The sequence below is a fragment of the Rosa chinensis genome, chromosome 2, assembly GCF_002994745.2.
Source record: "Rosa chinensis cultivar Old Blush chromosome 2, RchiOBHm-V2, whole genome shotgun sequence".
NCBI classification, from domain to species: Eukaryota; Viridiplantae; Streptophyta; class Magnoliopsida; order Rosales; family Rosaceae; genus Rosa; species Rosa chinensis.
Window position 1 is genome coordinate 53637176 of NC_037089.1, and position 15213 is coordinate 53652388.

The following is a 15213-nucleotide window of genomic DNA, read 5'->3' on the forward strand; positions in this document are numbered from 1 at the left end:
TGATTAACAGTGACTTGGCTATTAACTTGTGACTCATCATATAATTAGCCACTGCAAAAGCATGAATTCCATAAAATGATCAGTAACTAAATTTTACAGATGTTAAAATGAAAGCTCATCTACTCATCAGATAACTGCCAATGTTACATTGATTTCAGTTGGTAACTTGATATTACAACATACCTTACATAACCGTGCTATGAGATTTCGTTTCGGAAAGACAAACAGATTCTAAAATTTGAAAACCCTCGCATGTCATACTAGTACAAGTTGGCTGAAATTCACTGTCACAGGTACATAACGTTCAAATTGCACCATATTTTCTTTCAGTTGGTGGCCTCTGCGTTCCTTGATAAGAAGCAGGCGGGTGTTCCCAAGAAGCTTCACTGGCAAAGGAACTATTAAGATCTTCTGCTCGGCTGTAGCTTTGCCCTGCTCCACTCACCTATATTTGTATCCCAAAACACCATTAGAAAATCTAGATATGATGTGCTAAACCCTATTGCAGATTGCTACAAAATTGGGTCCTGACTGGAGCTCAGTTCCCCATGCCTGGCAAGGTTAATTTGTCCAAGGATTGGAGCCTCGTCAAAAGAATCTCCATCTTACAATTACAAGAAATATGATAAAGAATTTATATGCTGATCTCTTAGGTACAACTACAGGTAAGGATGCCCAACATGTCTATGATGAGCCAACTTAAGCTCATTAATCTCGCATCCATAAGCAATTAGGTAATATACAAGCCATAAGGCAATAATCACTGGTACTTGCTATGTAAATTATGTTGGTAATGCTCACAGTTTCTAAGTAAGCAGATACAATTGTCATGCCAGGCAATGCATCAATACCACGCTGCACATGATCAAATAGAGAGATATTATAGAGCCATTGAAAAAGTGAGAGTATTTTAAAAAGCTGAAAAAAACTTTAAAGGTAACAGAAAACTGCCTACCTTTCCCATAACTTGAGTCTTGTAAATAAACCCTCCACAACAAAACAGAGTTGAAGACACAATGAATCTGATCCAACGATTCATTCAAACATCAAGCTTCAGATAAAAGGTACAATGATATAACATTTACATTAATCGGGTACTTCATTTATAATATTGAATGGAGTTAAATCAATGCTATCAGTATCAAGTACCAGACATCCAGGACATGTACATGACATGTATATATTCAGTGTAGGAACTGCCTTACATGCAATGGATAAAGCTCTATGATATGCAGTTGCCTTTCTTGCACGTTTTTGGGAATAGACTTCCACTATCTGTCAAAAAGTGAACACTACCATATGTTTATAAGTGATTTGTTTTAGGATTACTGTTGATGATATGCAAGTATATCTATATTCGTTAGAACTATAAGGCAGAATATGCTTTACTTTATTTGCAAGGGCTCCTATGATAAAGAATGAAGTTCGAGTATCCATGTATTCTCGTCATTCATTCTTAGGAACTTTGTTCAGGTTAGTAGTTGTAGGATGTATGGCTGAAGGCCAAATGTAAAATAATCTGACTAAGATGTGGTTAAGGCTCAATGAGCTTTCATAAGTGTAGGACTGACATATGTACAACTATTTATTTCAACTTTTTTATTCCTGCTAATTGACAATGTTGAGGGAGGGGGTAGTTAACTACAACTACAAACGCCAACTTGATTAGTAGCAATACTAGGGTGCAGGGGTATTAGAACTCGAGACCTCAGGTGATGGAGTAAATAATTACAAGAGCTAGAAATCCCCAGTTATATGGAACTTTATGAAAGAAAAGTATAGATTTTGAAGTCCATCAGCTACTCAATAATCCAAACAAACCAACTCACATAGACGCTCAAGTCATTAGCAAAACTGAGTTCATTATATAACAACAAAAAAATAATCATGAAACAATAGGACATGAAAAAACAAATTAGGCTTTTCTTGGCCGCTTGCATTATGCAGGGAAAACCCAATTCAGCAAAAATTGAAAATTGGGTTGTTTCAGACCCACTATATAAAATAAGCAAATCCAACTTTTTCTCAAATTCACACAACACAACCAAACAAATGCATCAAGATGTATTCGGAACATGAAGCAATTCTCAGAAGGCTATTCAAAGTGAGTTTACATAGCCAAAGAAGAAACATTCAGAAATATGCACCAGCAGACATCAATTTTAGGTGCAGCAGGGTCGTGGTAAAGGATTTGTTTCACTAATCAAACTATTAGTGATGATATCTCTCCTGTGAATCCTCTACAGTCTACTTTTTCTAGTCAACAAGCTATTAGTGAGGAGAGAATCACAAGAAGTTAATCATAAGATCACATATTAGTAAGTTACAGAACCAAATCTATATATCAAAGCACACAAAACTGCTAATTCTCTTCAAATCCTTCCTCAAATCTTTGAAAATCAAAGTCAACTACCATCGCAGATCTTAAAACCTGAACCTCGAATTTCTCCATCTCAGTTGAAAATTCTACTAACTGCTTGGGAAGTCTCCCAAAATACTAGAGTTCTGAGTATTCAAAGCTCACGGAAACAACAAATTATCGATTCGAAGCAAGCAATATCAAGATGCATTTACGTAATCTCATTTAAAATACTGATCCATACCTAGACGTTCGTACCTAGATTGAAGATGAGATTCCGGCACCGGTCGTCGATCGAAAAACAGATCAGGTCGTGCGCAGTGAGAAGTGAAAGAACAGGTCGATTATGGTGAAGAGGTTGGGGTGGCAAACTTCGAGAAGCATTAAGCAATTTCATCACTATACAATGCCAAATATGCAAACCAAAGATAAACGGTGGAATCGAGGCTGAAATATTACCGGCTTGAGGTAGATGATGTCGTGAAGGTTATCGAGCTTCAAATTCCGGTGATCCTGAAAGTCGTTCGCCATAGCCGCCATTGTTCGCTCACTGAAATTTGAACGCAGAGAGGAAGACGAACAGAGTAATGGAAGCTCCGAGACACGGAGACTAAAACCTATGATCAAGAGAGAGAGAGAGAGAGATTGGTAATGGTCGACTCGGAGAGAAAGCTCCAACGGGGTCGTAATCAAAATGGAGAGAGGAATCAAAATGAAGAGAAGATTTGAGCTTTAAGGGCAGAATGGGAATCAACAAATTTAAAAACTGACCTTTTTTAACATCACTTTATTATTCATAAGGACTAAATTAACATTACTAACAATTTATTATGGACCTTTTTATCAAGTGGAAAACTAGGTGACATTTTTATCATTTCACATTCTAATGTGACCTTTTTCATCATTTCCCTTAAAAAATATTACTTATTAAACAAAAAGGTATTTATAATTTCATAAAAAATAAACATTTTTTACATAAATTACTAAAACAAACTCTTTTTTTAGAAATACTAATAAAAACTCAAACAAAATATTATAGACACAAATAAAGTATGAAAAAATAAAAAAGGTCAATTGACACACGCGTGAGCGTGTGTTAAGAGGCTAGTTTATTTTTAATAAAATTTTAGTAGAAATCTCTCTTCCTTGATATAGAAAACAAATTACTCTTTAAAGGCCACACAATAATTTTTCATTAAGTATTATTTGCATATAATAATTTGTGTATGCGACTGTAGTTATTTTATAGTCTCAAATCAACACCTGATATTGTCATATGGTAGTCTAAACTAATACAGTGGCGAAACTAGGGGAAAAGAGGAAGAAAAATTATGTAAAGTAATCAAATCAAGTGCAATTCTTTAGGACATGGACTAATCAAGTTAACCTAGACTACTGAGAAGTACGAATGTCTAAGACTATATTAACTATAAACAATATAGAAGACTTTTAACCGGATAACCAGCAACTAACAGAGAATTCAATGCCAGAGAATCAGAAGTTGGAAACTCTCATCTGGCATTTCCTGGAGTGTTGTCCACAACCTTGGTGAAGCGTGGATCATGAAAATTTTTCTAAATATCATCAATTCCATTCAACATGAAGTGTACGTTACATTAGTTCAGAGACAAATTGAGCAACCAGAGCTCTTTCAAAATTGCCTACAAGATTCTAACTGGCAATCTCAAGATTCATGTTTGGATCCCTCCCAATTCATCCTATACGTCGGCAATTGACAAGATGATACTGCAAGTATTCATTCTGAATATAGTAAATATATAGAACAATTCAGGTTTCCCCACAACTTATTCCATAAGTAAAAACTCCAAAAATTCAATTTACACAATAGAGGAGCAAGTTACTAACACCTTCTGATATATAATTTTGAAGGTTCTATACAGTAAAAGAAACAGGAAGCTAATGAGAACTTTCCAGTCTCAGTGCAGTGACCTGAGCCATGCAATTGCAAAGTATTTAATGTGCAACAACAAAAATAAAAACACTAGTATCTGTTGTAAATATTATTATTTGTGTGGCTGTCCACGTAAATACTCATTAGTTATGTACTTTGATGTAAACTCTACCTCTAAATAAAGGAGGCTAATGAGACTGAATGGGAACACTTCTACTTCTCCCCAAACTATTCTCTCTTCATCTTCTTCCTACTTTATAACACGTTATCAGCACGTTTGCTCTATTTTTTTTTTAGACTCCATGATGATCTTAGAGTTTTTGGTGCAAGCTTGTTGCTTTTGACCTTAACTTTGATCTATGAGTTTAATTTGTCTTTCGATTTGACTATTTGATATGCATACTAATATAATATTTCCATTCACTGTGCAATCTGCTTCTCTTGTTAGCTATATATATTACTGGGTTCATTAATTTAATTAAGTAGACAAGATGTCTATGCCCACTAGTAAATTGATTATGCTTTTGATTTTCATTATATGTACATGTTGTATATCAGTGAGTTTTTAATCAGCACGTTTGAAAAGAATGATCAAAGTAAGGTAGTTTTTCACATACAATTGCAAGCTATGCATCTGTAATTGGACGGGCTTCTGTTCTTATTTGCAATATATACTTGTTTATTGTCTCTCATATATAATCACTAGTGAATCAATATATTTGCTATTCCTTATATCTTATAATGGCATATGTAGTCTGATGATCATATGTCTGCCATGATAATATCTACTCTGTTTATGATGGGTCACTACCAGCAAAAATGACATTGTACACAGATTTTAAACCTATTGACTTTAACACTGATAAAAAATCTGTGGGATTTAGTTTTTAGCAACAGATATCAGTGTGGAAATATCTATTGGACCCTACATGAGCACATGTTGACAATATTGTCACTGAAATCTGTGTGAAACTATGTTTTCCACAGATATCCGTGTGTCATAAATATTTAATAGATATAGATATATGTGAGAAATATTATACACACTGATATCTGTGTGTGATAAAAAAATTAATTTATTAAATAACTTTATACTTACAGACATCTGTAACAAAGTTTTTACACATAGATATCTGTGTATAATAACAAAAATATAATTTATTAAATAATTTTATACTTACAGACATCTGTAACAAAGTTTTTACATACATATATCTGTGTATAATAACAAAAATATAATTTATTAAATAATTTTATACATACAGACAGCCGTAACAAAGTTTTACACATAGATATTCGTGTATAATCACAAAAATATAATTTATCAAATAACTTTATACTCATAGATATCTGTAACAAAGTTTTTACACACAGATATCTATGTGTAATCACAAAAATATAATTTATTAAACAGTTTTATACGTAGAAAAATTTTATTTCTTTCCCCAAAATTAAAAGATTTATCAGAAAGAATTTTGAAACAAAATATGTGAATAACAATTACTAACAGAAATCAGTGTAAATCACAAATACTTACAGAAATCCGTGTAAGTAAACAAATACTCACAAAAAACAGTGTAGATCACAAATACTTACAAAAATCTGTGTGACTAAACAAATACTTACATAAATCAGTGTGAACACTTTATTTAAAAAAAAAATCGAAAAACTTTATTTACTCTATCTCTCTTTATCCCATCTGCTCTGCACTTGTCTCTTTCTTCTATCCCATCTGCTCTGCATTTATCTACTATCTCTCTCTCTCTCTTCCCATCTGCTATGATATTTAATTAGATTCAAGTGCCGATATCTCCTCTCTTTTTCCACAACCTATTTCAAATACTCAACTATCCCAATCTCAGTCTCATGTCCTCCTAATCAAACAACCAGTCAGAGTAGTCTCTGTGGAATCATGCCTAGTTTGTTGTTGAACATAGTGGATTGGCTGACTTTCTTCCTCTCTCTAATGTCTTCGAACCCAAATCCGATTCCCAAATTAAGAAAAAGATAGATTGATATCAGGTCTTTACTTGATCCCTTATCTTGATACTCTGCTCAAATTGTTATAGGATCTTGAATTGTTTTTAATGTTCTTGGTTCCTGTTATTTGTTGTGGTTTGCTTTAGATGTGCAGGTTTATGAAAATATTTACGAGATCTAGGTTTTGCATAATCATTGTGAGTAGAAATGGGAGGTGGAGGCATGGATAATTGGTTTCAGTAAGCAGATCTATGCTGATTGGGATATGGCATGGATGATTTCTAATCAAGCAAATCTATCCATTGAAAGTAAGATTCGTTGGGTTTATTGGATTTAAATTTTAACAGTTTCAGTTTTTGATAATCTCCTTTTCATTTATGGTCATATTGGGTATTCTCTACCAAAGTTTGAAGTTCTTAATCCATGTCTTTCTGTGTTCAGTAATGCTTTACACCGAAGACTGGTTACGGCATCGGTGGAGATTTTGACCTAGAAGATCTTCCAACAACCTCTTATAACAATTTGGATTTTGAATTGGATTCTACTGAACCAGAAGATATGCCAGGACTATGTTTGTTGATGAATCGGATCTGGGAATAAAAGAAATAATCAGAAGTATTAAAATTTAAAAACGATTTTATTAAAACAAAAAATTGGTAAAATTATTTTCTTTAATACAATTGGACTGATGAAATGTCAGACTTATTTATTTAATATTATGCCAATTCACACTGATGCATTCTACAAATATATATTTTTATCATTGATTTGATGGACCTGCATAGAGTTGGGAAGTGGTGGGTCCCGTTATTATAATCCACACTGATTTTTCTATCAGTGGGGGAAGACCAAAGACCACGACACCAAATGGAACAGACGTAGTATCTGTGAGTGTAGGGTAGCCATTGGGCTTCCCATACAGATTTCAGTAGCTATTAGGTTTTATACACACTGATTTCAATCAGTGTGTATAGCTCTTTTTGCTAGTAATGGGTGCATGGAATTCTCTACGCCATAGTATATTAACGATATAGTCTTACCATGGTTATCTCCTTTGTTTATACCTACAAGCTATTCTGCATATTCGAGACCTTCAGTGATATTTACCGGTGAGAAATTTCAACTACCAGTAAATAAGGTATATATGTTTTAAATTGAGTCTTTCAATTTGATTCTTCTTCTTTTTATCTATTAGATAAACTGGTATAGCAAACTCACTTTTACATATATGGTTGTCAGTATTATAATCTCGTGGGCTATAAGGAATTTCAATAATCCAGTTACGCAATCATATACATATACATATATACGGTGCATATTTCAGTCTTTCAATTGAAAGAATTTCAGGTATATATTTATTTGTTTTGGCCATTTGATTCACCTTCTTTCATTCAATTTGGAAAATTGATATGGTGGTGAACTATCTATTTTTGTAATCAAAATAGATCGAGGCCTGAAGTCTCTTGATCCGATTACAGAGGGCATGAAGTTCCTCAAGATTTGCATAATGATAAAATTGCAACATGAAAATTTCTCAAAGCTTAACGAGGGCCAGAAGTTCCTCAGAATTATCCAATGATTAGAATCGCATGTTGCTTGATCCCTGATCATATGGGGACCTAAAGTTCCTCTAGGGTCATGAAATGTAAATTGGAAAATTGTGACATGAAGCCCTTAAGAGTTTATACAATTACGAGGGCCAGAAGATCCTCAGAGCTATACAATCGAATATATAAACTCATCTTAATCCCCAATTATAAGAGGGACTGAAGTTCCTCTAATTTTTTTTTTTCGATAATGGGGTTCAAACCACCTCCAAAGCTGTAGTTCGAGGATGGACACCAAGTCAATGTGAGAAGCCTCTTGACTATACATTTTTTTTATAAAGAGAATTTGTCCAGAAGACAATATTACATTCTTGTACAATTTGAAGAGAGATAGAAGATTATCATGAACCAGACCAGACGTTTTGAGTATTCTCTTCATTAACGGAACCAGAAGTTTCCATTATTATTTTATTTATTTATTTGCTCTCATTCTATTAATTTCTTTTCTTTCATTAAAGTAATTTTTTTATACGTACCAGCAGTCTGATATCTCAAACCTCCAAATTTCGAGTGTACGTTATTTGAACCAGAAGTTCAAAGTACCACATAGTAGAACCCGAAGTTCTAATAGTAAAAACTCGAACCTGAAGCTTCGAGTACAAAATAAAAATTAGTTAAAAAGTGAACATAAAACTTCACTTCATTTACCTCGAGCTGAAGTTTAGAGCACAAAATTTGTTTGAACCTGAAGTTCAACATACGAAATTTTAGAACCAGCAGTTCTAATAGTAAAAAGTTCGAACCTGAAGCTTCGATTACACATGATTTATTTTAACTTTATATCCATTTTGAACAAGAAGTTTCGAGTGAATTTTCGTATGTTAATTGATACATTCTTCTTTATGATTGCCTAAAGCATTCTTACTATTTTCTTACATTAATTACTATACCATAAGTTCACTCCACCTTAGAACCTGAAGTTCTAATTGTGCAGACTCGAGCCTTAAGTTTCGAGCATATGGACAACTTATTGAACAACTTTAATCTGGGTCAACCTCAAACCTAAAGCTTTGAGGGGATTATTTTGACACCAATTTAATAGTAAGCAGATATTTAACCGTTGGTTTATGACAAACGAGTATCAGTATACCCCAAATTTGTTATCGTGGATTTTGTAATTAAAAGAGATCAGAACCTGTACGTAGTTCCTTGATCCTTAATTACATGTGGACCTGAAGTTCCTCAATGATCATCCTAACTAGATGACCATCTAAAGTCCTTCACTCATTATGGTCATGAAGTTTAAACTCGATATTTCGAGTATATTATTTTGGCCAGAAGTTCAAAATGCATTTGATGTTAATCTACATCAAACAACAATAGAATAATTGAACGTCATGTTTTAATTGTATAACACGGACCAGAAGCTTCGTGTATATCCTATGAGATCCATCGTTCAATTCTTACAAATTTGATTTGTGTCATCTTCAAACTTATGTTTTGAGTGACTTTCAGACAATGCTTATGCATGGTGTCTAGAAAACATTATTAAAGCTTATGCTTATGAGGCTAATATAACAATCATCTCAGATCTTACATATCTGATTGATGACTCTAGAAGAGCACATATTATTGTCCCTTTGCATTTTGTGCCTCCAATATTACTAGAGATATATAATCTCCCCGTCTCATAGATCTCATTGTATAGTAAGAAAGCCAATTGACATGACTATACCATGAAATGCCACCAGAAGTGGATCATGGCAAGAGAAAAATCAAGAGTTAATGTAAATATTGTCCTAACATCCACATATGTGAGGAAATTGTAAATTGGGTATGTGTCGCATATGGTACACTATATGGTAGATGATTATCAAGCCACTTTCGAAAGGGCACTGGTCAAATTAAATTGCATTGACTAGTAAGAACATTGAAATTCATCTCACATGCCTGATGTCTTTTGCTTACAATAAGCAACTTGAAAGCACTATTGTGTTATTCCTCAGATTTATTGTAACCTCTTGCGTTTTTATTGAAACTAAATGTTTCTGAATCCGATTATCTAGGAACCTGATGTTCCTTAAGAGGTTGTTATAAATTGAAAAATTGAAACCTCAAGTTTCTTAGATCTCCAATTATATGAGGGTCTGAAGTCCCTCCTCTTTATGACTACAGATTTATATGTGACGCAGAACTTGAGGTTCTCCACGTGATAAAGTCACTTTTTATTATGGATTGTAGTCTTTAACTCAAAATTTTCGAGTATATCATTTTGGCCAGCAGTTCAAAATGAAGTTGGTCCATTCCAATTATCAGTATTTCACAATTAATGTTTACTGAAGCTAAGGTAACAACCATATCAAGAGTATTAGATCTTGATCTATGGCTCCAAATGAGCTACTATCATGTTACCGAATTTGAAATATTGTTGCATTAATTGCTTACTATATGGTTGGAGAAGACTTTATGCCATCAGATATATACTGTATCGAATTTTCTGCAGTAAATTAAGGCATATGATGTCATGAACCTGAAGTTCCTTAAACCAAATACACTATTTTGGCATGACCGGTTACGTCATCTTTTGTATACCATGTTGCATGGAATCACTTACAAGTTTGATGATTGCTAATCTTACTCACAAGCAAATTGTTTATTTACATATTTGCGAGTTGTCACTTTAATGAGACAATCCTCTTGCAATGAGGGGGAGAAATATTGTTCCTGAAGAACGATATGAATTGGTATGAGATATTTATCCACCGTCTCATTTTGATTTTGAGCAATATCAAAACTAGTGAATTGATAAAAGAAAGTGACGAAATTATATGCTAAATACGGAGGCATCTGCTTGGGTTAATGTCCCTGAGACCTACCATATTAATACAAACAATGTAGATTCCATTTGATTTGTGGGATGCAAGTGTATCCGATTGACATGGTTCTCCTGAAGAGAATGTCATTAAACAATATCACAACTCCTAATATGGCGGCTACACATACAAAGGGTGTAAGTACGCCATTATGATATGATGTCTTAGTTATACAATAATAAATCAATATGGTTGATGCTCCTAGACAAAACATTTTTGACCTAAAACTTGGTTTGGGTTCGCCACCATCCAATGAACATCTTCACTCCAAAGAAAGTGATAGATTTTTGAATGCATCTTTCTGAGCATGGTCAAAATAAGACAGTCTTCCCGCCGTTAGGGGGAGGAAAGACTACTGTCATTTGAAGAACAGCGTGAATTTGTGTGGATTATATCCACTAGGTCTAAAGTTTTAAACTCCCAAAAAGGGAAGATCATACAAGCCCTATAGTGCTCAACATTAGATTATACGTAAAAAGATCCACATTCTACATAATTCATCTATGAGAGATGATTGTCCTGGAAGTGACAATGTATGCCCCAGAAGTGGCATGGGTACCCAATATCAATAAGCTTATTATAGGTAATGCATGCATATAAGAATGTGTGGGATCTATGATTGTTGATCATCGATGATAATTTACATTTGGTAGCTACCAAAAATCTTAAAGGCTGTATGGATGCTATACCACGTTTCACCATGAATGTCGACAAAGTATATTATTGGCCAAATTGGAAATAGGCAATTCCAATGAAATTGAATATTTGAAACGTGATGAAATACTTGGACCTTTAACCCTACAAGTTACAAAAGGGTATTTACTAAAGTGAAGATAAATCACTATGACACAATGTCTATGTATAGAGACATGAGATTATGAATATCTTCCCTTATATGAATGACAATTTTCTATAAACACAGTGTTACATATAGCTGTTATATTAACGAGAGATTTATGGCACTTTGTCATCATATATCATGAAGATCATAAAGACACATTGCTAAAAGCAAAATCTCAAAAGTAAAGTGTCATTATAAGCGTTTTGCTTATCAAACCCTTGAAGGATTCAAAATGCAAGACCATGAATGGTTGAAAGAGCCTGAAGCTCACTTATGGAATCAATGAGTCTTAAGCTAGCTCATATGTACTCATTTCGTTCTAGTCAACAAGATCTAAATTGCCTCAATGAGTACTATGATGAGACTACTATCGAATTCGAATTATGATTATAATATTGCAACATATTCTAACTTTAGCAAAGTTATGAATTATTTAGAGCTCTTGAAGAGCTTATATGAGACATATTAATACACAAAGATATTGATGTGTATGGCTAGGTATGCCATGATGATTTTTCAATGTTTTAAACTATACAAAATTAAACGTGTCAATTTCTTTATATTGTTTAGCTATTACTTTGTGTATCAATTTGAGCATATGAGATTGTTTCTAACCTTATCATATGAGGTAAGGCTTATTGAAAATCGTCTTGCTTTGTTGGTATTGCTTAAATTTTGCAGGTATGAAAATTTGTGATAAGTCCCTATATGCAAAGCACACATGGTCTCACTTCGGTGATAGACACATCAAACTACTATACATGGTACATGTAGCTTATCGCATACATAAATGTGGCTTGCAACAATCAGGAGGAGATTCTCATCAAATGGAGCATCTAGAAGCATGCTATCTAGGACATATGCGCGTTTTGCTCTTTTTGTCCTTCGACCAGAGTTATTTTTGTCACACTGGATTTTTGTTACCCGGCAAGGTTTTTAACGAGGCAACAATAAGTGCGTCCAAATTATCATTCATTGGTGGACATCCAAGGGGGAGTGTTGTAAATATTATTATTTGTGTGGCTGTCCAAGTAAATACTCATTAGTTATGTACTTTGATGTAAACTCTACCTCTATATAAAGAAGGCTAATGAGACTGAATGAGAACACTTCTACTTCTCCTCAAACTATTCTCTCTTCATCTTCTTCCTACTTTATAACAGTATCTAATTTTAGTACTGCCCAGGGAATTAAAATCACACACAATTACAGATGGAAAACCACGCAGCCAAATATCATGGATAAGCAATAACAATCGATGCCTTTGTGATGGAATCAAAAACCCATCATAACGTATAAACTGACAGCAGCACTGCCCACAGCAGACAACTAGTAATGGTAACCAGATTACTTACGAACAGAGGCATCTGTACCCATAATTTGCTTCTTCAAGTGCTGGTTTCACGCCACCTGATTATGAATCCCAGAATAAAATCCTCACTAACAATGGTATATACGGTCTATATGAAAATGTACATTGAGTCATGTCTACAATAAAAAGCAAGAGAAGAAATATATCTATATTTTGATAAATAGCGAAATAAATGTCATAGCAAGAAGAAGGAACTGCACCTGAGAATTCATCGAGAGCTCTCTTCAGACTCAATTAACTGCTTCAACCAGACCCGCCAGTCTTGGATAGTTGCACCATATCAATCACTTTCAATGTCAGTGTACTCACTTCTTGATCTTACAGAAGCTTTGTTCCCTCTCAGCACTTTTGCGAACTCTTGTATTGAGCAAGAAGTGCTTTGCTCCATCTTACTAGCAAGTATTTCAATGTCATCAAGTAGCCCCAAACCCAAAAGCCGGTTTCTCAACATCTCCACAGTAGAAGAGTATGGCGGTATACCTTCATCAATCATTATCTCAAAGTATTTACATGCCTCCTCTAGTTTGTGTTTCTTTTTGCACAAACCATGAATCATGACAGAATATGTTGAAACAGAAGGATAAAAGCCTCTCCTCCCCATACTCTCCCACACTTCAGTTGCCCTATCAAATCTTCCGATCCTGGTCAGCAACTTTAGTACCATATTGTAGGTATGCCGATCTGGCATGCAGTTATCTTTTTCCATTCTAGATAACAACCTAAGAGCCTGATTAACTTCACAATGGTCACAATGATAAGCTTGGATTGCGTTGGAACTCCATTCATCCGGCTTAACTCCCATTTCAATCATTTCATCCAAAAGTTGGTACGCCTCTTCCACCTTTTCATTCTTACACAGCTTCTTGATGATACAATTGTAAGAATACACATTAGGCAAAAGATTATGTCTCTTCATCCTATCAAGCACGCTAAAAACCGAATGAATATCATTCGCTTCACAATATGCCCGAATGAAAATCGAGTATGTACCAGCATCTGGCTCAACTCCTTTTGAACCCATCGCCCGAAATATCTTATAAGCCTCATCCACATTCCCACCTTTACACAAAGCCTCCAAACAACTATTATATGCAGGCACATCCACCAAACACCCTCTTTCAGTCATTTCATCGAACAGCTTGCGTGCATTATCCGAATCACATATGTCTCCCCAACCCCTCATCAAAATGCTATGAGTTTTAGCACCCAACTCAAACCCACTCTTGACTTTATCAAAAAACTCCTGGGCATGCTTGACATGCTTTCTTTTACATAATGTATAGAGAAGCTGATCAAGATCATGCACACTAGGCTTAATTCCAAACTCAACCATTCTATTAAAAGCTCGAATCGCATCACGAGGCAAATTAGCTCTACTGTAAACTCTAAAAATAACCCAGAACAATTCTGGGCTAATCTCACAACACTTGGACTCTCTCATTTCAATGAGAAAATCCCACAACAGAGCAAACTGACCACTACTCCCCAAGATATCAATCAAAATGTGATGGCTTTCACCACTGTGTTGAAAACCCGGAATTGTTTTAGCCCAGAGAAAGAATCTGTGGGCTGAAAACCCAAGATTTTTGCAGCGTTGCAGAACCTGTTCAACCAAGTTTGGGGATATTTGGGTGGACCAAGAGTTGAGGGAAAGCTCCAAGTCGTGGTGAGGGTTTCTGTGGTCGCTGAGAATGCGTGAGATTTCGTTAACCAGGTGAGGTAATTGTGGAGATGGTGGGTTTTGGTGGGTGAGAGATGAGAAAGGGTGGAAGGGAGTGTTGGGTTTGGTGGGTCGGAGAAGAGAGTTGAAGAAAGAGTGGAGGGTTTTGGGTTTAAGGGTGAGAGATCTAAGTGACATTTTGAGAAGATTAAAACGTTCGAGAGAAAACGAGAAATGCACAAATATATAGGGTGTCAACCCAGCGTGTACATTCAAGAGTTATATTTAGCGTGTCTGGGTCACTGGGTGACAAGACCAGAAGATGAACAAGTTAAAACAGAGATGACAAAACATGCAAGCAACTTAACAAAACAACATAATCATGAATTCATTATTATTATGAAAATTGCATGTCTGCATTGTGTGATCTTGGTATCACGTGCTGTTGATGGGTAAATAGTTTGTGAGGAAGAGAGTCTATATAGGATGATCTTATTTCATAAACAATATATAAACTTTGTGAGGCTCAATCAAAATGAAATCTAGCTCTTTTCTATCATATACTCTGTATCTACTATCGATCAATTTAAAGAACAGATGATCAGATTTTAGATGTGGTCGAAAGTTGAACTAATTTGAAATAATTTTGAGTTAAGTGTTCTATTAGCA

The 15213-nt window shown here is 34.7% G+C and overlaps 1 protein-coding gene and 1 long non-coding RNA gene across 3 annotated transcripts; one reads left to right on the top strand and one right to left on the bottom strand.

The window, feature by feature from the left end:
* The first annotated feature begins 6055 nt into the window (after positions 1 to 6055).
* LOC121051517 lies at positions 6056 to 6831 on the top strand. Of its 2 annotated transcripts, XR_005805945.1 has the most exons (3): positions 6056 to 6293; positions 6398 to 6559; positions 6693 to 6831. It is a non-coding gene; the product is annotated as an uncharacterized LOC121051517 (long non-coding RNA). The 2 variants fall into 2 exon arrangements; XR_005805944.1 differs by having other exon boundaries at positions 6061 to 6559.
* Positions 6832 to 12604: 5773 nt separating this feature from the next.
* LOC112188800 (pentatricopeptide repeat-containing protein At1g52640, mitochondrial) lies at positions 12605 to 14856 on the bottom strand. The gene is made up of 2 exons (XM_024328006.2): positions 13085 to 14856; positions 12605 to 12922 (listed from the first exon to the last, which is right to left on the bottom strand). Exon 1 carries the CDS (start codon positions 14740 to 14742, stop codon positions 13165 to 13167), a length of 1578 nt encoding a protein of 525 aa, XP_024183774.1. The 5' UTR covers positions 14743 to 14856; the 3' UTR covers positions 12605 to 12922; positions 13085 to 13164.
* Between the last annotated feature and the right edge of the window lie 357 nt (positions 14857 to 15213).